Source organism: Musa acuminata, chromosome BXJ3-9 (genome assembly GCF_036884655.1).
Source record: "Musa acuminata AAA Group cultivar baxijiao chromosome BXJ3-9, Cavendish_Baxijiao_AAA, whole genome shotgun sequence".
Taxonomy (NCBI): domain Eukaryota; kingdom Viridiplantae; phylum Streptophyta; class Magnoliopsida; order Zingiberales; family Musaceae; genus Musa; species Musa acuminata.
In genome coordinates this window covers 7816543-7835860 of record NC_088357.1, presented here as the reverse complement: position 1 = coordinate 7835860, position 19318 = coordinate 7816543, and the positions used below count along the sequence as shown (strand labels likewise).

General features: G+C 39.0%; 2 protein-coding genes and 2 pseudogenes across 2 annotated transcripts; 1 reads left to right on the top strand and 3 right to left on the bottom strand.

Moving 5' to 3' along the window:
- Positions 1-341: 341 nt before the first annotated feature.
- On the bottom strand, positions 342-6002 carry LOC135650031 (cysteine-rich receptor-like protein kinase 10). Its single transcript, XM_065169097.1, has 6 exons — positions 5840-6002; positions 1716-1870; positions 1405-1609; positions 1055-1292; positions 816-966; positions 342-704 (listed from the first exon to the last, which is right to left on the bottom strand). The coding sequence occupies exons 1-6, from the start codon at positions 6000-6002 to the stop codon at positions 489-491; spliced, it is 1128 nt and encodes a 375-aa protein (XP_065025169.1). The 3' UTR covers positions 342-488.
- A 4824-nt stretch (positions 6003-10826) lies between these two features.
- On the bottom strand, positions 10827-12167 carry LOC135650030 (uncharacterized; annotated as a pseudogene).
- A 402-nt stretch (positions 12168-12569) lies between these two features.
- On the bottom strand, positions 12570-13498 carry LOC135650268 (uclacyanin 1-like). Its single transcript, XM_065169548.1, has 2 exons — positions 13296-13498; positions 12570-13193 (listed from the first exon to the last, which is right to left on the bottom strand). Exons 1-2 carry the CDS (start codon positions 13459-13461, stop codon positions 12751-12753), a joined length of 609 nt encoding a protein of 202 aa, XP_065025620.1. The 5' UTR covers positions 13462-13498; the 3' UTR covers positions 12570-12750.
- A 1727-nt stretch (positions 13499-15225) lies between these two features.
- LOC135650029 (cysteine-rich receptor-like protein kinase 44) lies at positions 15226-18124 on the top strand (annotated as a pseudogene).
- The last annotated feature ends 1194 nt before the right edge of the window (positions 18125-19318 follow it).

Sequence of the window (19318 nt, the reverse complement as noted above, 5' to 3'; positions counted from 1 at the left end):
AGCAGGCGTCGAGGGATTCATCCAAACTTTGTAGTTGTAAAATTTCATCCAAACTTTGGAGTTGGCGACAATCTTGATCTCGGGTCATCCCCCCTGCTTGAGTGCCTATAATATTGCGATGCTTATGCAGGGCTCTCCCCTATATATTGGAGTTATTCGAATTGAAGTTTGCTTTTGTGCCACTATTTTCCACATAAAATGTGAAAGAAATAATTAGCTTATTTTTTTATTAATAGTGAATATGAACTTATATACATAAAAATATATTACAAAATATGATAATTACATAATTTTTTCGATCAATAATAAATATAAAACATGTATCTAAATCATTTCACGATGTAGAATATTATATCCTCATTATTTGATGGAATCACGATAATATGTTATCATAATTTTTATGACTTAAAATCATAATAACATATTATCAAAATATTTAGAGAATCATGATAATCTTATCATGATTTATTTTTGTAATAAAATCCTATCTAACAAAATGCAGGTTGTGAAGGAGCTTGCAGAGTCACTGTTGCACTACTTAGCATCACAGCGACTGTCGACATAGTAGGCCTGGCAAACGGGTTTTCCTGCACACACAATAGCCCAATCTGCATACATCTTAACAGGTCGCTCCCATGGAATTGATTGCCCAAGGCTGGATCTACCATCTCCAAGGCTGATCCTCCTCGCCATTTCTCCCATGTCTGCATCAAATAAAACATATCTACAAGTTCATTCTCTGTTTCGAAAAGACTTCCGTGGAAATCCAATAAGCAATCAATATCTGCACTCTGCGACCCCACTTGGTTACTTACATAGCTTAGAAGGTCTTCAGTGTTTTCAGGATTACAAGCTGTGCTGTTTTTTCTTCCCGTCAAAATCTCCAAAACCAGAACACCGAAGCTGAACACATCTGACTTGATCGAAAATTGGCCATGGATCACATACTCTGGTGCCATGTATCCACTGCAACCAAGTGAAGATTAGTTAGGAAGCACAAATTATAGATACCGCATGCTGCAAGTACACTAGTCCAGTCTGTCAGGCCACTCACAAGGTTCCCACAACTCGACTCGTCATGCCCTGAGTTTGCTCGCCATCGAAAAGCTTAGCTGAACCGAAATCTGAGATCTTTGGGTTCATATCTGCATCCAACAAGATATTGCAGGCCTTTAGATCTCGATGTATGATTTTTAGCTGAGATTCCTCGTGCAGATAAAGCAGGCCCCTAGCGATCCCACAAATGATCTTGTATCGAATTCCCCAAGTTAGTTGTTCGCCTCTTGCAGGATCTGTTGCATGAAAAAGGAATTAAGACGAGTAATGGATAGCTGCAGTTCTTTTTTAACAATTAGCTGAAGATAAGGAACTCAGAAGACGAATCATATGTGAAAGGCGAATCACCAAAAAGAAATTTGTCGAGGCTCGTGTTAGGCACGTATTCATAGACGATCATCTTCTCTTCCTCCAAGCAAACTCCTAGAAGCTTTACGAGATTCCGGTGCTGGAGCTTAGCAACCAAAGCCAACTCATTTTTAAGCTCTCCAAGTCCTTGCCCAGAGTTCAACAGCCGCTTCACTGCTATTACTCGTCCATCTGGTAGCACTCCCTGTACAATGCCTCATGATCAAGAGGGAGAATGGAACAAGAGGATGCATGCCAAGTGAATTCGAGAACCGAATTGGGAATATGAAGAGCATATCGTGTCGATGTACCTTGTAAACAGCTCCGAAACCACCTTGACCAAGTTTATTTTCCTCCGAGAAGTTGACTGTTGCAACTACTAGTATCGATAGATCAAATAGTAGTGATTCAACTGTTGGGCTGGCAGGCCACAGATTCAGCCCATAATGGGCTTGGGCAGCCCATACTGTAAAAAAAGACATAAATAAGGCAGTAGCATGGGAGAAGAAAATAGCCACGAGATTTCAAAGAAAAGGAAGAAAACAAGGCAGAAAAGGAAAAGAAAGAAAGGGAAGAAAACAAGGACAATGCAGAGAGGCTGTTCTCAATCATCTAGCAGTGTTCTATCTCAGATTAGATCAAATCTACAGTAGACTCTTGCTGTGATTATTTGGGGAGGTTTTAGATATTGTAGGCAGTGACGTGATCCTTGTATCCAAGTTATTCTCTTGAGATTGTTGTTAGGGTTTAAGGCAATAGATTGTGATTTGTATATTCATTATTCTCATAGTGGATTATCTCTAGTTTGCCCCGTGGTTTTTACCCTTCACATTGAAGGGGTTTTCCACGTATATCTTAGTGTTCTATTTGATTGTGCTTCCATTTAATTTCGCTGCGTATTATGGTCTTCTAGTATTTGTTCATATACAAAGGTTATTCCTGTTTATATCCTCATCAACTGGTATCAGAGCAAAGGTTTTTGGTGATTTAAATTTTGTATTTGAACATAGAGGTCACTAATGTTTCTCGCATGATTAGTTTAAATGAAAACAATTGGATGATATGGAAACCAAGAATGGAATATCTCTTGTATTATAAAGATTTGTATGGACCTTTGCAGGGGGATAGTACAAAACCCATAACTATGACAGATGATGAGTGGAAGATGTTAGATCGAAAAATAATTGGATTTATTCGACGGTGGCTTGATGATAGTGTCTTTCATCATGTTTCTACTGAAATTTCTGCATATTCTTTTTGGAAAAAGTTCGAAAGTCTCTATGAAAGAAAAACAGCTGGCAACAAAGCTTTTTTTATCAGAAAACTTGTGAACCTAAAATATAGAGAAGGTGCTTCTATTGCTGAACAATTGAATGAAATGCAAAGTATTACTAACCAGTTATCCTCTATGAAAATGTCTCTTAATGATGAGTTGTAGACATTATTACTTCTCAGTTCATTACTAGAAAGTTGAGAGACATTGGTGGTTTCCCTCAGTAATTCTACGCCAGATGGTGTTGTCACTATGAGTCAAGTAACAAGCAGTTTGTTGAATGAGGAGTTGAGAAGAAAGAGTTCGGCAACATCTCAGAATGATTCACAGGTACTTATCTCAGAGAATAGATGAAGGTCAAAGTCTAGAAGTAGTTCACGCATGGGTAGAAGCAAGTCAAGATCAAGAAAAGATATTGTTTGCTATAATTATGGTGAGAAAGGACATTACAAGAACCAATGTAAGCAACCTAAGAAGAACAAGAAAAAGGATAAAAAAGTGGAGTCTATAGAGTCAAAAGATAATATCACAGCTACAATACATGGTGGTGATTATTTGATTTTATCTCCTTTTGATGATATTTTTTCTTGTATGTGTCAGGATCTTGATTGGGTGAAGACATAGGTGCTTCTTATCATGCTACACCACGGAGGGAGTTTTTTGTTACATACAGGTTTGAAAATTTTGGTGTTGTCAAGATGGGCAACTATGGCACAGCAGACATCATAGGTATGGATGATATCCATTTAAAGACCAACCTTGGCTGCAAGTTAGTGCTTAAGGATGTGAGGCATGTGGTTGACTTGAGGCTGAATCTAATTTTAGTTGGAAGGCTATATGATGAAGATTATGAAAGCAGATTTCACAAAGGGCAATGGAAGCTCAGTAAGGGTTCTCTTGTTATAGCTAATGGAAAGAAATGTCATACTTTGTACAGGTTGCAGGCTAAAGTTTATGGTGATCTGTTAAATGCTATAAAAAAAGACTTCAGTATGGAGTTGTGGCATAGGCGATTGGGACACATGAGCGAGAAGGGCCTGTAAGCTCTTTCCAAGAGAGAGGTATTACCAGACCTCAGAGGTATACATATGAACCCTTGTATTGATTGTTTGACAAGTAAACAACATAGAGTTTCATTTGATAGTCCTGCTTTGTCTAGAAAAATGCATGTCTTAGACCGTGTTTATACAGATGTATGTGGTCCTTTGAGGATAAAAACTCCTGGTGGATCTGTTGATGTTCTTGGTATAAGTGGTGCACTTTATTTTGTCAATTTTATAGATGATTTTTCCAGGAAAGTTTATACTCGTCTATGAGTTCCTCCTAAACACAAGCCTAGACAAAATTTTGTTTGGTACGATCCTCCTCCATCTTCTTAATTTTCTGAAAACAAAGCTTTTAATCAGATGCTAACGGATGTATTATCGAAGAGCTCCTATTAGTGTCCATGCCATTTCCTTTTGCTGTAAGATTGCTAATGAACTAATTACCAATGAACTCATTCAACCACGGTGAAGCAGATCCCACAAAATATGGTCAACTAAACTGGGAAAGGTGCTACAAAATCATCAAAGGGATTGCAAGAGGACTTCTTTACCTTCATGTGGATTCCCGCCTAAGGATTATTCATCGAGATCTAAAACCCGGTAATATCTTGCTAGATCAGCACATGAACCCCAAGATATCTGACTTTGGTCTTTCAAAGCTGTTGGTCGACCAACACAGATCAAAAGAGAGTGCTAGCCGAATAGTTGGAACAAAGTGAGTCAAAACTTTGAATTAGTTTAGTTGAAAAGCTCCTCCGCTGTTGTCCCCCCTGTTCAATATTTCAATATTTCCAGTTGGGATGTGCACTGTCGTTTCCTTTTCAATGTTTTGCAATTGCACCAAGAATCCAGTGTGCGTCTTTCGGAGAACCTGCTCCATTCGATAGCTAGTGATAGTTGTAACTTTACCTCCGTGTCTTCCCTTGAAAGTCACATACTTTCCATTGATAAAGAACTTCATAATTAGTTTAGAAAAATTTCAGGAGACATCACCTAGGGTTAATAGTCATTCAATTTCAAGCACCACTTCATAGTCTTCCAAGGGTAGTAAGAAGAAATCTACAAATAATTCTTGGCTTTGCAAAGTCAGTTTTATCTTTGAGCACTTGCTATCATAGGTTAAAATCCATCCATCGGCAACCTTGACTTCAAATTTGTCACAACATTCGATGTGGTAAGCTAATCGGGTTGTAACTTTTCTATTCATAAAATTATTAGTGCTACCCATATCATTCAAAATAGTAACAGGCTGGTGTTTCAGTGATCCCCCAATTTTCATAGTTTGTGGATTAGAGTAGCCAACCAATGCATGCACTGTTTGTGTGATGGCTTCAACATCTTCATCAGTTTCCATACCTTCATGATCGGAATCTGACACTTCTGCTTCCGTTTCCTCCTCAATCGATTCAATTATCAAAAGTTTTCCTTGTTTGCATCGGTGCTCCTTACTCCACTTTTCATCGTAATGCCAACACAAACCCTTCGTTGACCTTTCTTTGAGTTCTTCTCGGGTTAGTCTGTGAGTGTTAGGATTTCGATTGAGAGTAGATGGGTTGGGCTGCCTAATGATCATTTGTTTATTAGCACCTCTATTTCGACGATATTTCATACTGATTTTTTCCTCATGCAGGTGTGCAAATGAAATCGCAACGATCATAGTGCAGGGTTGACGAGCCTTAACTTCACATCGGATCTCTAGAACAAGCCTTTCAATAAATGTACCCAGAAGTTATCGTTCTGACCAATCTTTAGCTTAATGATAATCTTTCAAATCTACTATGATATTCCAACACTGTAGAAGTCTGACAAATTTTGATGAGCTGACCATCAACATTATCATATTCGGATGGGTCAAAGAGAACAAGGAGCCCTCTTTTTAACTGTTCCCATGAAGGAACTCTGTGGTAAGTTTTATATCAATCGTACCATTGGATTGCATCTCTATTGAGCTAGATTGAGGTCACTTCTACCTTGGATTTTTCTGGAGCTTTGTGAAAATGAAAAAAATTTTCCACCCAAGAGATCCAACTGGTCAGATCCACATCTTCCTATCAAGAAAATTCTACCTTAATGTGTGAGTAGTGTGTGTCATAATCCTAGGACCTTTTTCCTATACCTCCAAATCTGTTCAACGTAGAACTTGAGCTCCCATCATGTTGAAACCCACTAAAGTGCTCCAACAAGCTCTTTATGAAATCATGATGGGTTTCTTGTAGTTGATTCTCAATTCTGGTTTCCAATGCTTTAATTTGTGCTTTCACTAAGTTACCGACAGCCATTGTGTACGACTACAAATCGGTAATCCCTAGTTCTTATTTCTGATGTCTGATCAAAGGCTTCTGGACTATGGATGCAAAGCTGCCGAGGAAACAGACGCCAAGGGCAATGCTGCGGTCACTACGAGGAAGAAGAGGTGCTTCCATGTGTTTCAACCGCTGTGTGAGATGAGAGCATTGGGGGCTAGAAGGCGACGATTGCAACTACTGTGACCTAAGGGATCGATCGCCAAATAGTCGGGTTGAAGCTACGGTAATGCCAACCGACGACTGTGGTAGTGGAGGCAGAACAAGAGGGAGGTAGCGTTGAAGTGGCCCAGGTTGAGGCTGCAGTGGAGAATAGGAATCGACGGTGGCACTACGGGGAACGAGGGCAATCAATGATTTGCCATATTTCTGTCACCAGAGCAAGGGGGAGGCTGTGAGGATAATGATTGGGCGGCGAGCGATGTCGTCGCTGGTTGGGCAGTAGCGACGATAGTGGTGGCAATCGGTGTATGCAGCAGCAGATGGACTGGCGACTGCGACAGCAAAGGTGATTGCCATGTTTCTATCACCAAGGATGAAGAGCAAGGGGGAGCGGCGGCTGGGAGGCGAGCGGCGGTCGTCGCACGGTGGTTGGTAGTAGTGGTGGTTCGGTTGGGAGGCAACGACGCTATGACATCCGATGGGGAAGAGAAGTGGTGGTGGCGTGGTTGGGAATAAGGGGAATCGGTGAGTTACCCTGTTTCGGTTACCGCAAGGAGGGAGGCAACCGGCGACTACAACTGCGACCTAGGGGGGGCACAATGGCAGGGCAATCAGGGCAGCGTCGCTGACGGTATCAACGATGAAGGGGTGGTTCGCTGGTTGGGAAATGACGGTCGCGATCCTTCTTGCTCGAGCAATTATCCTATCGTCAAAGCAAGCTTAGTTGATACTTCAAAATGAATTTCAAGGCTTATTAAGGGTGATTATGGTAAAACTTCAAACCCATCGTTATGAGTTCAAAATTTTTTCCATTAAAACCAATAAATCAGTGCAAGATTTTCTTTCTCGAGTGACTTAAATTGTTAGTCAAATAAAATCTTATGGTGAACATCTTCCTGCTCATATAATTGTTGCAAAAATTTTAAGAAGCTTAACTCTAAAATTTGATTATATTGTTACTACAATTGAGGAGTCAAAAGATTTATCTATTTTTTTATTAGATGAACTAATAAGTTCCTTGGAAGCACATGAAGCAAGGTTGAACATGTCACTTGAGAAAAGTGAAGAAAAATATTTCAGGATAAAGGGGAGTCTTCTACTTCAAAAGAAGATAAAAAATAAGCAGGAAGATGATGTGGCAGAGAAGGATTTCGTGGTAGAGGAAATTGAAGAAGAAGAGGTAGAGGATACTTTGATGGGCATGATGAACAAATACAATCAAATTATGATAAAAAAAATTACAAGAAATTTAATGTCACTATTATAAAAAAATTTGGCCACGTGGAGGAAAATGAGGAAAATAGTAAGTTGTTTATGACTCATTCATAAGTTAATGATATCTCAAATGAAATTTGATTTTTGGATAGTGGATGTTCTAATTATATGTCATGCATAAAATCAATGTTTAGAGATATTGATGAAACTCATAAGTTGAAAGTTAAACTTAAAGATAACAAGCAAATCTTAGTGGAAGGGAAAGGAACAATTGAGGTGAAAACAAATCAAGGGAAGGTAAAATATCTTGATAATGTTTTCTTAATACAGTCAAAATTATTGCATAACTTGTTGAATGTTGGCTAACTGATAGATGATGAATATTTAGTTATATTTGATGATGGTTTATGAACTATTAAAGATAAAAAAATCTAGTTTGATTACGGTAAATGTTTGTATGATGCAAAATAAGATATTTCCATTTGATATTTCAAATATTAAAAAATATGCTCTTGTCACAACTCAAAAGAATGAGTCTAATTTATGATATTTAAGATATGGATACATTAACATTAAGGGTTTAAGGTTGTTAAATAAAAAAAAAAAAGTTTTCGGATTGCCTAAAATTAATAGACTTGATGTATGTGAATGATGCATTTATGACAAACAAAGTAAAAAATTATTTCCTATTGGAAAAGCATGGAGAGCATCTAATTGTCTTGAATTAATTCATGTTGACTTATGTGGACCTATGAATATAAAATTATTTGATAGAAGTCAATATTTTTTATTATTTACTGATGATCATAGTTGCATAAGTTGAGTATATTTTCTGAAACTAAAATCTGAAACATTTGATAATTTTTAAAAATTCAAGACACTTGTAGAAAGGCAAAGTGGTAGATATATAAAGACACTTCGGACAGATAGAGGTGGTGAATTTTTATCTAATGAGTTTAATTCTTTTTATGAATAAAATAATATTCATAGAGAATTGATAACACTATATACATCGGAACAAAATGGTGTTGCTGAACGTAAGAATCAAACTATCGTTGAAATGACAAGAATGTTGTTTAAAGGAAAACACCTTCTAAATCAGTTTTGGGCAGAAGTAGTTGCAACAACAGTTTATTTGTTGAATATTTCACCAATAAAGGTTGTTATAAATCAAACTCCTTTTGAGGCTTGGTATGGTGTGAAATCAAGTGTAAGCCATCTAAGAATTTTTTATTGTATTGCTTATGCTTTGATGAATTCATAAAATCATCACAAGCTTGATGAAAAATCTAAAAAATATATCTTAATTGATTATTCCTTACAATCGAAAGCATATCGATTATATAATCATATTAGTGTTAAAGTTATTATTAATAAAAATATTGTATTTGATGAAAGAGTAAGTTAAAATTGAGAGATAACTAAAGGTAGAATACAAATTCGGATTCCAACATAACTAGACACTCCATAGAATCAAATGACATATCCAGCTCCAATAAGTTCATCATCAACCTCACTTAATAGCAGTTTAAATTCTGATTCCTCAAATGAAACTCTTTTAAGAAATTTCATATCACTAACAGAAATTTATCACTCAACATTTGCTTTATTTATTTCATATCCTATAACTTTTGAGGAAGTAGTTGAAAAAGATGAATGACGAAAAGTAATGAAAGAGGAAATCAAATCAATTGAAAAGAATAAAACTTGGAAGCTAAGGATCTACCAAAAAAAAAAAAAAGAAAGCTATTAGATTAAAATAGGTGTTCAAAATAAAGTTTAATGCAGATGGAAGTATCCAAAAGTATAAGGCTCGGCTTATAGCAAAAGGATATTTACAGTAAAGATATTGATTTTAATGATACTTTTTCTCTAGTTGCTAGATTCGAAACCGTGAGAACTTTCTTGACTTTACCTACTCACATGAGTTTATATATTTATCAATTTGATGTGAAATCTATGTTTTTAAATAGTGATTTACACGAAGAGATTTTTGTTACTCAACCTGAATATTTTTTTGTTAAAAGACATGAAGAAAATATGTATAAGCTAAGAAAAATTCTTTATAGGCTTAAACAAGCTCTAAAGGCATGGTACATCTTTACAGTAAAATTGATTATTATTTTCATCAAAATGAGTTTTGAGCATTAATGAACCTAATTTTTATCTAAAGAAGGAAGGTGAATATGATATTCTAATGGTTTGCCTTTTTGTTGATGATATTATATATATGGGTTCATCTAACTCTTTTGTAGTAGAATTTAAAAAATACATGATGAATAAGTTTGAAATATCATATTTAGGCCTACAACATTATTTTCTTGGGTCGGAAGTGAAGCAGTGATCAAAAGGAATTTTTATTTCATAAAGAAAGTATACAATAAATCTACTCAAAAAATCTAACATGATTAATTGCAAGCTGCAGCAACACCCATGAACGTAAATGAGAAATTAAACTTGAAAATGGTACATATCTGATAAATGCAAGATACTACAGAAGTTTGGTTGGAGATTTAATTTATCTAACTCATACTCGACCAGATATTACATTCTCTGTTGGTGTAGTATCTAGGTTTATACATAGCCCAAGCAAACATCATCTCGGAGCTATTAAAAGAATTCTGTGTTATATTGCTGGAACTACAGATTATGGTATTTAGTATTCTCATAATTTTAAATGTAAATTATTTGATTTCACTGATAGTGATTGGGTAGGAGCTTTAGATGATAGAAATAGTACTTTAGGTAATATTTTTAGCCTCGGATCAGGAGCTATCTTGGAGTTCAAAAAAATAAGCAACAATTGTATTATCGACATCGGAAGTAGAATATATAGCCGCAACATCAGTAGCTTGTCAAGCAATATGACTTAAAAGACTTTTTGAAGATCTTCATCAAGAATAAAAAGAAGCAACAGAAATATTTTGTGACAACAAAGCCACAATTACAATGACGAAGAATCCAATATTTCATCGAAGAACGAAACATATAGAGATACACTATCATTTCATCCGGAATCTTGTAGCAAGTGGAACCATAACAATGAAGTATTGTGGAATAGATGAACAAGTTACGGATATCCTCACCAAGTCACTTTCCGTTCAAAAGCATGTTTATTTCATATCACAAATTGGTATATGTAACTATGAATGAAAAGGAAGTGTTGAGAATTGATTCATAATAGTTATCTAGGTAGTTACCATGTTCTGGGTAGTTATATGTATGTGTTAAAAAGTGACACATGATCTAGAAGTCATAGGGTAGTTCTTATACTTAACTCAATCATTGATGACATGATGGAGTGAGGTAGTTACCACTAGGTCCTATAAATAGGACTATAATTCATGAAGTAAGACAAGAAGAATACACTAAGAAATATGTAAATATTCTATGTCAATCTTTTTATTTTAAATATTACTTATATTATAATATTATATTTTTATCATTTCCTTGTTCCTTTGTCCCACAACAAATCCCTCCCTTGGGTTCCTTCTCCGTGGAGAATCCCTGTCTGATGATCTTTCAAATGCTCCATCTCTCCGATGCGCAAAGGCTCGAAGAGCCGCCCATCATGCCAAGAGAACAGGCAATGGTGGTGCTAGAGCCTTAGTAGTTCGTTTCTGTCGGCCAAGCATCTGGGGTCTTTCTTCGGGAGTTTTCTGGCTTTTGTTCTGACCAATTCCCTGTGCTCCTCGAAGCGAGCAGGAGACTTTTGCTTGTTGTGGACCTTCAGCACCCTCTTAATCCGACGACAAACTGCGCTCGGCCTTCGATCAGCCTGTTCTGCATATTATTTCTATTATCTTTCTGGAGGAGTCGCCTTCCACGAGTTCACTGACTAGATATGGAAGAGAATCGCAGTCAAGTCAGAGATATCTTCTTCGAGAAAAGATGGTGATGCGAGAAAGAAATGAAAAGAATTCTAGGATACATGAAAAATCGTCAACCAGCTGGGTTTCAAGCCATGAAATAGGATTAACATAATCCCTGCATGCTTGGACAGATGGTGTGCCTCCAAACTCTCCCGCTTCACAAACTTCTCCCCAATTTTTTGGCAGGTCACAGCTGTAGAGGACTTCCGCAGATCTGTCTGATGAGAGAACCTTGGTGTTGAAGCAGCATGGTGAACATGATTTCCAAGCAAAGCAGTAGCGAGAGATGAAGCATTTCATGTTGGAGTCCTGGTGGCCCTTCTACAAGAAGGGTTATACAGGAGCAGAGCAGAGAATAGTGCCGTCTTGCCTCATCCTCATGGCAGGCTCCATATCCGGTACTTATCCTTGGCTCACGCCCGAACTGGTCGACAATGACCTCGTGGGCGACTGGGTTTAGGAACTCGCTACTCCCTATGGACCTCGGACTGCTAACTTGGTGGCTTGTCAAGGTGCTTCTTGTTCCCATGGATGACATCTCTGAGGTTGGCGATGGATCTCGAGCACCCAGACCATTCTGCTTTCCTTCTTAAGAGGGATCCAGGGTGGCTCCTGGCTTTTGGACCATGAACCTCTGACGGCTCGGGCCTACAATAGAGAGATCTCTTCTCTAAGGCAAGCCAAACCGTTGGATGATGAGCGTCCACCTCCTCCCCGTTGTTTTTTTTATCCTTTTTTAACACTATCACTTCAGTATGATTCCACCGCTCCTAAACGAATGATTTGATAATGGATGAAATAATAGGACCATGGTGTAATTTTTCAGTTTAGATTAGGCAATATAATTTGGCACCAAAACGAAAGGAAAATAAGACAAGTCCACAACATTCATGCGTCTCGTATAATTTGACTCTAACTCAGCAAATTTAAGTTTTTAAATTCCATTAATATTTAGAAGGAAGGGATATAATGAAATTTTTTTTGGATCTTTTCACTTGATAAATTTCAACTGGAACCAAACGATACAGTTTATTTTTAATAGTAATTTTGTCAGGATTCATCAATTTTATTTGATCTAGATCATTTATCAAAATATTTAAGTTGAAATTGATAATAATATATTTACTAGACCCTCAATCTTTATATTATCCAATTTTGATATGAAATTAATCGGAATATTACAAAATTGATCGAAACCAAATCGTCGTAATTTTATGTTATATATATATATATATATATCCTAATTAATTTAAATTAGATATATAATTATTTATTTTTTAATATAATACGAGAGTCAATATAAAATCTGATGTATATTATTATTAATTTGTTTAACTTAGACTTATGGGATAAGATCTCCCGAGCACGCATACCCGCAATAATAGTCGTCCTCATTTACACAACGAAATGAAGTGAAAAGTGAAAATTAGAGTTCCCATGGCTCACAAACATGATTTCACTGGTCAGCTTTTCCCTCACGCAGCCAAAATCAACAGAACTCCCATTGCCAGACCCACGGCAAGATTCGCGCACTGCATACAACCGCGAGCTGCAGATGTCATGGAAGGCGCAACGCCGGGCGCGTGACTCATCGGTGGGAATGAAGCCGAAGGGGCTCTCGATGGTGCAACCATGGGAGGCTCCGAAGGCGAGTGAGATGTTGACTTGGGCGCTGCAGGAGGATAGTGGTGTTTCGGCGGTGGAGCTCCCACGGCCGTGGAGATGACGTCAACATCGAGCTTCATCCCCGCTGCACAGTGGCCCGGCACCCCGCAAATGAAGTATCTCTTGCCAGGGGCCGAAAGCTTGATCGCAGTGTTGCCGCCGGTGTGGGACTCCATTGGAGTGGTTGCAGAGCATGCGTCGTAGGCTGCCTTTGTCACCTCCAGCACGTCATGGGATGATGTATACGTGAAAACTGCGGAGACGAATGAAACCTTGTTACAGAGACTACAAAATCAAATTGGATATCGTCTTAGACAGAAAGGTAGACGCGCCATGTTGTTGGTTGCGAACTTACTTAGGCTGTCTCCAGGAGCAAATCTCTTGGTTGATGCCCATGCCTGCAAGTCCGTGATTGTATTCCATCCTCCATTCGGCCCTCCGACTGTGTACCTTGTGGCGATGGCTACATGAAGGAGAGCTGCTACTGTTACGATTGCTGCAACTGCTCGTGTTGCCGCCATCTTTAACTCGTAGGAATCGGACGCCAAGAAAGACGATATAAATAGGCGCTGCAAACAGAAAGACTTCGTAGAAGCACTTTAAACATGTTGGTACATGGACTTTTGATTTTAAATCATTTTAATTAGGTCATATTGGTATGTGGTGGACATGTCCTAAAGGTATGAACAGAACACTCTTCCAGATTACTGCATCATGCTTATTTAAACATGTTGATTGCCAAATTCAAACAAAATGTTGGAATGCAACTCCGACATGGAAGCAACCGTCCAATGCAAAGTAACGTGGTAGGCATTACACTTCTGGTGCCTTTTCTTATTTGATTATTCTACGTAGAACCCATCTACATGTTGACCTCATTCTTGCTAGTTGTTAGGAGATAATTAATTATCGTTGACTTCTCTTTTTTGCATTTTGGTTGATGATTCTTCTTCCTCTTTGGAAGACTGGTTGTTTGATGGGAAAAAATAAACTAAGATGACTAAAATTTTCACGGAATTGTTGCTTTCCTGCGTCAGTAAAGCTTTATCACTGAAATGATTGAAATTATATACCTAATCTGAAATCAGAGACAATGTGAGAGGAGGAATATCGAGGCATTGCCGGCCCAAATCACCTATATTTTTTGGATTAGGGCCCAAATATGGATTGGCTCAATCAGCCCAACTCAGTTTGCAACAGTCCAAAGTATGCTGTATTAGATATGATAACAAGCAAATTCGAAAGGCAATGGCTAGCTAGCTATTATCTCTTCTTGTAATGAAAAGATGATCATAGTCAATATGTCGGATAAAATAATAAAATTATGAGTCGCATGACTGCCTTCAACATATGGGTTTGACTGTCACATCCGAAATGACACCTCGTGCCAAGGGTTCTTAGTTACGTGCTATGCCTGTGCAAAGAGTGCTCACTTTGTCTCTCTCTGACAAAATCTTTCTGCAAAAACACGGTTGCCGACATATCTTACAATATATAAATCTTAGAATCTTGACCAGATTTAGATATAAAAAAAGGAAGAAACTTAATCGGAAACTGCCACAACAGTAAAATTTACGAGTTAAGATTGTTGTTGCTTAATTGCACCTTAGTGGAGGGGAGAGTATGCTGGGAATGCAAGCGAGATTGTTCGATTAATCTCATCTTTCTTAAATTTAATTATGTTTTTCCTCCCTCTTTATCAACGAACATACACGTTTCTTGGTCAGGAAAAACATGCCATTTGATACTTACCCAAAAGACACGGAAGGAAGAAAGAAGTATTTTGCCGCTTGCATTAAATGGGTGTTTTGCCGAAATCATCTCTTGCTGGGGAGTCTTCGTTCGATAAGAAATTGTAGTGTTGTTGATCCGCGTCATTGCGTCCGACGCGTGGAAACAAAGTCAACAAGACTCGCATCACTTCAATCACAGGAATCCCCTTCTTGTCCTTTTGACTCGGATCCCTCCACATTTGAACGAAGGGGCCGTTCAAAGGAACAACGAGCCATTGTCACGTATTCTTCGGTCAACTAACTTTATATGACCATCATTGCTATGAAATAAATTTATCTGAACGTAACTTGTCATGGACCAATTCCACCCCACTGAGTATTATCATTTGTGTGCAACGTTTTCTAGTGTGTATTGCACGGTCTTACAATGAAACAAACTACGGCGACCATGCAAATTAATCTTTGCTCCAAAGATATTATATATAGTAAGCTACGTCTCTCCATTCTCTCTCCACGGCATCCCAAAAACAACGGAGGACAACCAGTTGCAAGATGCATTCCTGGAATTACGTCCGGATACTTGCGCAGCTCCTCTTCCTCCTCTCCCTCTATAACGCACGCCACACTGTATCTTGGGAAACGTGTCCAACAGACTCCAACTTTACCACCAACGGCACCTACCAAGCCAACCTCAACCTCCTCCTCCTCCCGTCCCTCACCTCGGCCACCGTCTCCTCCGGATACGCGAACAGATCTGCAGGGAGTTCCCCAGACCAAGTCTTCGGCCTGGCGCTTTGCCAACTCGACGTTTCTCAAGATAAATGCCAAGCTTGCCTCGCCACCGCCGTCGACACCCTCCATAGTCGCTGCCCTTCCGCAAAAGATGCGGCTACCTGGGGAGATCACTGCTTCCTTGCTTACTCAAACACAAATTTCTCGGCCGAGAGCAACAAATCATCCTTTTACCAAATCTTAGTCAACGGAGGAGAAGTTTCGGAGACGTCGAGATTCGTGGATCTGGTGGGGGAATTGATGAATGCCCTCATCAACTGGGCTTCCTACAAGACCGACAGCATGTTCGCCATTGGAGAAGCCAACTTTACGAGCTTCACCAAAGTGTATGGATTGGTGCAGTGCACCAGGGATCAGTCTGATGATGACTGCTTTCTGTGTCTTAGGCAGTCGTTGGCTTTAATGCAGAGTTGTGCGGGAAAAACCAGGGAGGGGTGGTGTTGAAGTACAGGTGCTACTTGAGGTACGAGACCTATTCATACTATAATATGTCAGTCGCGACATCTCCACTGCCTCCGCTGTCATCTGCATTCTCTTCAGCACCTCCGCCCGGAGCTACAGCCAATCCACCGCCTCCGCCTGCTGTGGTGGACTCCAACTCTTCGTCATCATCAGCGAGAGATGCAGGCAAGTTACAGTACATAATTAAATTATGTACATGCATTAAATTACAAACGATTCATCCATATTTTCCGACCAATTGTACACAATTAAAATTTAATTATAAGAAGACGGAAATATTCATCAGATATTGTTTATTGTTTTAATTCAGGAAAAAGGCGGAACTCTAAAAGATTAGTGGTTGTCGTCATCCCCATCCTCGGTGCTGTGATGCTTGTCGCTGCGCTTTTGATTTTTTTGTGGAGGACGAAAATATTTGCCAGAAAGTCGAGTATGTAAATTTATTTGACTCCATCTATGTTTTTTGTTTCTTATTCATTTAAATGTTAAAAATTTACCAAAACCAATTCAATTTTTTTAGTTTAACAAAAAAATTTATATAACGATCAGATGTTGAGGAACGAAAAGTCAAAAGGCAAACTCTCTGTTATTTGATTTTGAGACACTGAAGGTTGCAACCAACAACTTCTCGGACGCAAACAAGCTTGGAGAAGGGGGATTTGGACCAGTTTATAAGGTCAATTATATGGTTAAAACCAGTGGTTTATCCTTTTTTGCAGTAAACACTGCATACTTTATGTCTACATTTAATTACAACAGTGCTTCATCTTACCCAAAATATGGAACAGGGCGTACTATGTGGTGGCCAGGAAATAGCTGTGAAAAGACTCGCAAGAAGCTCACAGCAAGGATTTGCAGAGCTAAGAAACTAGGTTGCATTTATTGCTAAGCTTCAGCATAGAAATCTTGTGAGGCTCATCGGTTTTTGCTCGGAAGAAGAGAAGCTACTCGTCTATGAGTTCCTCCCAAACAGAAGCCTAGACAAAATTTTGTTTGGTACGATCCTCCTCCAACTTCTTAATTTTCTGAAAACAAAGCTTTTAATCAGATGCTAACGGATGTATTATCGAAGAGCTCCTATTAGTGTCCATGCCATTTCCTTTTACTGAAAGATTGCTAATGAACTAATTGCCAATGAACTCATTCAACCACGGTGAAGCAGATCCCACAAAATGTGGTCAACTAAACAGGGAAAGGCGCTACAAGATCATCGAAGGGATTGCAAGAGGACTTATTTACCTTCATGAGGATTCCCGCCTAAGGATTATTCATCGAGATCTAAAACCCGGTAATATCTTGCTAGATCAGCACATGAACCCCAAGATATCTGACTTTGGTCTTTCAAAGCTGTTGGTCGACCAAGGCAGATCAAAAGAGAGTGCTAGCCGAATAGTTGGAACAAAGTGAGTCAAAACTTTGAATTAGTTTAGTTGAAAAGCTCCTCCGTTGTTGTCCCCCCTGTTCATCTGTGGCATTGTGCAGCGGATACATTGCTCCAGAGTATGCTTTGCATCGGCACTTCTCGGACAAATCAGATGTGTACAGCTACGGAGTGTTGGTGCTTGAGATTATAACTGGTCGAAGAATCAGTGAGTTTCATGGATCAGGTCATCGCGCAAACCTGCAGAGCTATGTAAGCATTTCCTCTCTTCACTCGACAGTGAGATCGTGGCAATCTGTGATCGATGACTGATTGATGATTCTAATGCATATTGGCGACTGTACGCGTTAAACAGGCATGGAAGTACTCGAACAAAGGGAAGGCGTTGCAGATAGTTGATCAAAACTTAAGTGGCAGGTTTCAAAGGGAAGAAGCTTTGCGATGCATACGCACGGCGTTACTGTGCGTTCAAGAAAACCCCTCGAAGAGACCCGCCATGGCATCGGTTGTTCTCATGCTGAGCAGTTCCTCGATGACTACTCCATCTCCTTCTGCTCCTGGGTTTCTCATTGAGAGAAGTGGAACCACTGATTCAAATGAATCCACAGGAAATAGGTCTCCAGAAATCAAGAACGAGAGAGAAGGCAGTTCAACGTCAATAAATGAAGTCTCAATTACTGTACTGGAACCTCGACAATAGACAGTCACAGATCTTGCTTCATGTTGAAACACAGTAGCTGGTTTGGCTAGTCGACAATGGAACATTGTATTCCTTGAGATTAGTAAGTGAAACTTTCGATAGCATTAGCTCTCTCAGTATCTAAATTGAAGTTTGCATTCAATCTATCCTTCCCCACATAAAATGCATGTCATGAAGATGTATCATTTTAAGCTGAGATTCCTGTGCGGATGAAGCAGGCGTCGAGGGATTCAACAGATGATATTGTATAGAAACTTTGGAGTTGTAAAAATTCATCCAAACTTAGGAGTTGGAGATAATAATCTTGGATTCTGATGATGAAATCAGTTGATTAGTTTATGATTTAATCTGCATTTTGAGTGACGCAAGACTAGCTTCAATCAAGGAGAGTCAAATTGATTAAACCAGGAAGAATCATGTTGGGTCGGAATGAAACATGTCATAAGATTGGATATTAAGTCGGAGGATCGGTCGATGTATCGGCAAAAGGCTTCGGGCCATGGGTTCGGGCATCGAGCCAATTGTACCTAGAAAATCGGAGTTATGAAGGTTAATTAACCGATTGAGCAATAGGCCACAAGAGACGACAATGCACCAAAGAATCAGACGAGGTACCGGATAAACAAATGACATGCCAGACAAAAGATTCATGCTTTGTAATCATTTATTTAAGATCGAAGTAATTTAGGAGGCTAATTGAGTTATCTTTTGGTATAATCATGCTAACTCAATTAGGAGTCAATTGGGCCTTAATTAGGATTGATTTGGGCTCATTGGAAGGCCCATTCAGCGACCCAAAAGTTGGGTCAAGCGATGGCGCCACCAGGTGGTGGAACCGCCTATGAGTTAAAAAACTCGAAAAACCTAGTCTCTAAGGCTATCAGGCAGTGGTACCGCCTAGTAACAGTGTATCAGGTGATGGTCCTACCCAGTGCAGGCGATGGTACCGCCCAGTGCAAGCGGTGGTACCACACTTTGTAGGCGATGGTACCGCCTGTACTTGGAAGACCTGAAAATTTAAATTTTTTGCTCCATTTTTTAAACTATTTGGGGCCTATAAATACCCTACTTGGGCAACAAGAAAGGGGCAAGAATTCTTGAGGAAAAAACTGAGTAAATTCTACCAAAACTTTGAGTTCTCTCCTCGTAGTACTTAGAGTTATTCCTAAGGAGGTGTTTGAGAGAATACTTGTAAAATAGTGACTTGTAAGGGTTATCTTCTAAACCCGTAAAAAGGAAAAAGCATTGTAAAGAAGTGGTTAGTCTTCGCCTATTGAAGGAAGACCATTAGTGGACACCGGTGAACTCAA

Coding starts and splice junctions, on each gene's coding strand:
- LOC135650268 (XM_065169548.1), bottom strand. CDS start 13,461: ATGGCGGCAACACGAGCAGTTGCAGCAATCGTAACAGTAGCAGCTCTC. Junction 13,194..13,295: donor TGCTCCTGGAGACAGCCTAA/GTAAGTTCGCAA, acceptor TCGTCTCCGCAG/TTTTCACGTATACATCATCC.
- LOC135650031 (XM_065169097.1), bottom strand. CDS start 6,002: ATGGCTGTCGGTAACTTAGTGAAAGCACAAATTAAAGCATTGGAAACC. Junction 1,293..1,404: donor CCTCGACAAATTTCTTTTTG/GTGATTCGCCTT, acceptor TTCATGCAACAG/ATCCTGCAAGAGGCGAACAA. Junction 967..1,054: donor AGTCGAGTTGTGGGAACCTT/GTGAGTGGCCTG, acceptor ACTTGGTTGCAG/TGGATACATGGCACCAGAGT.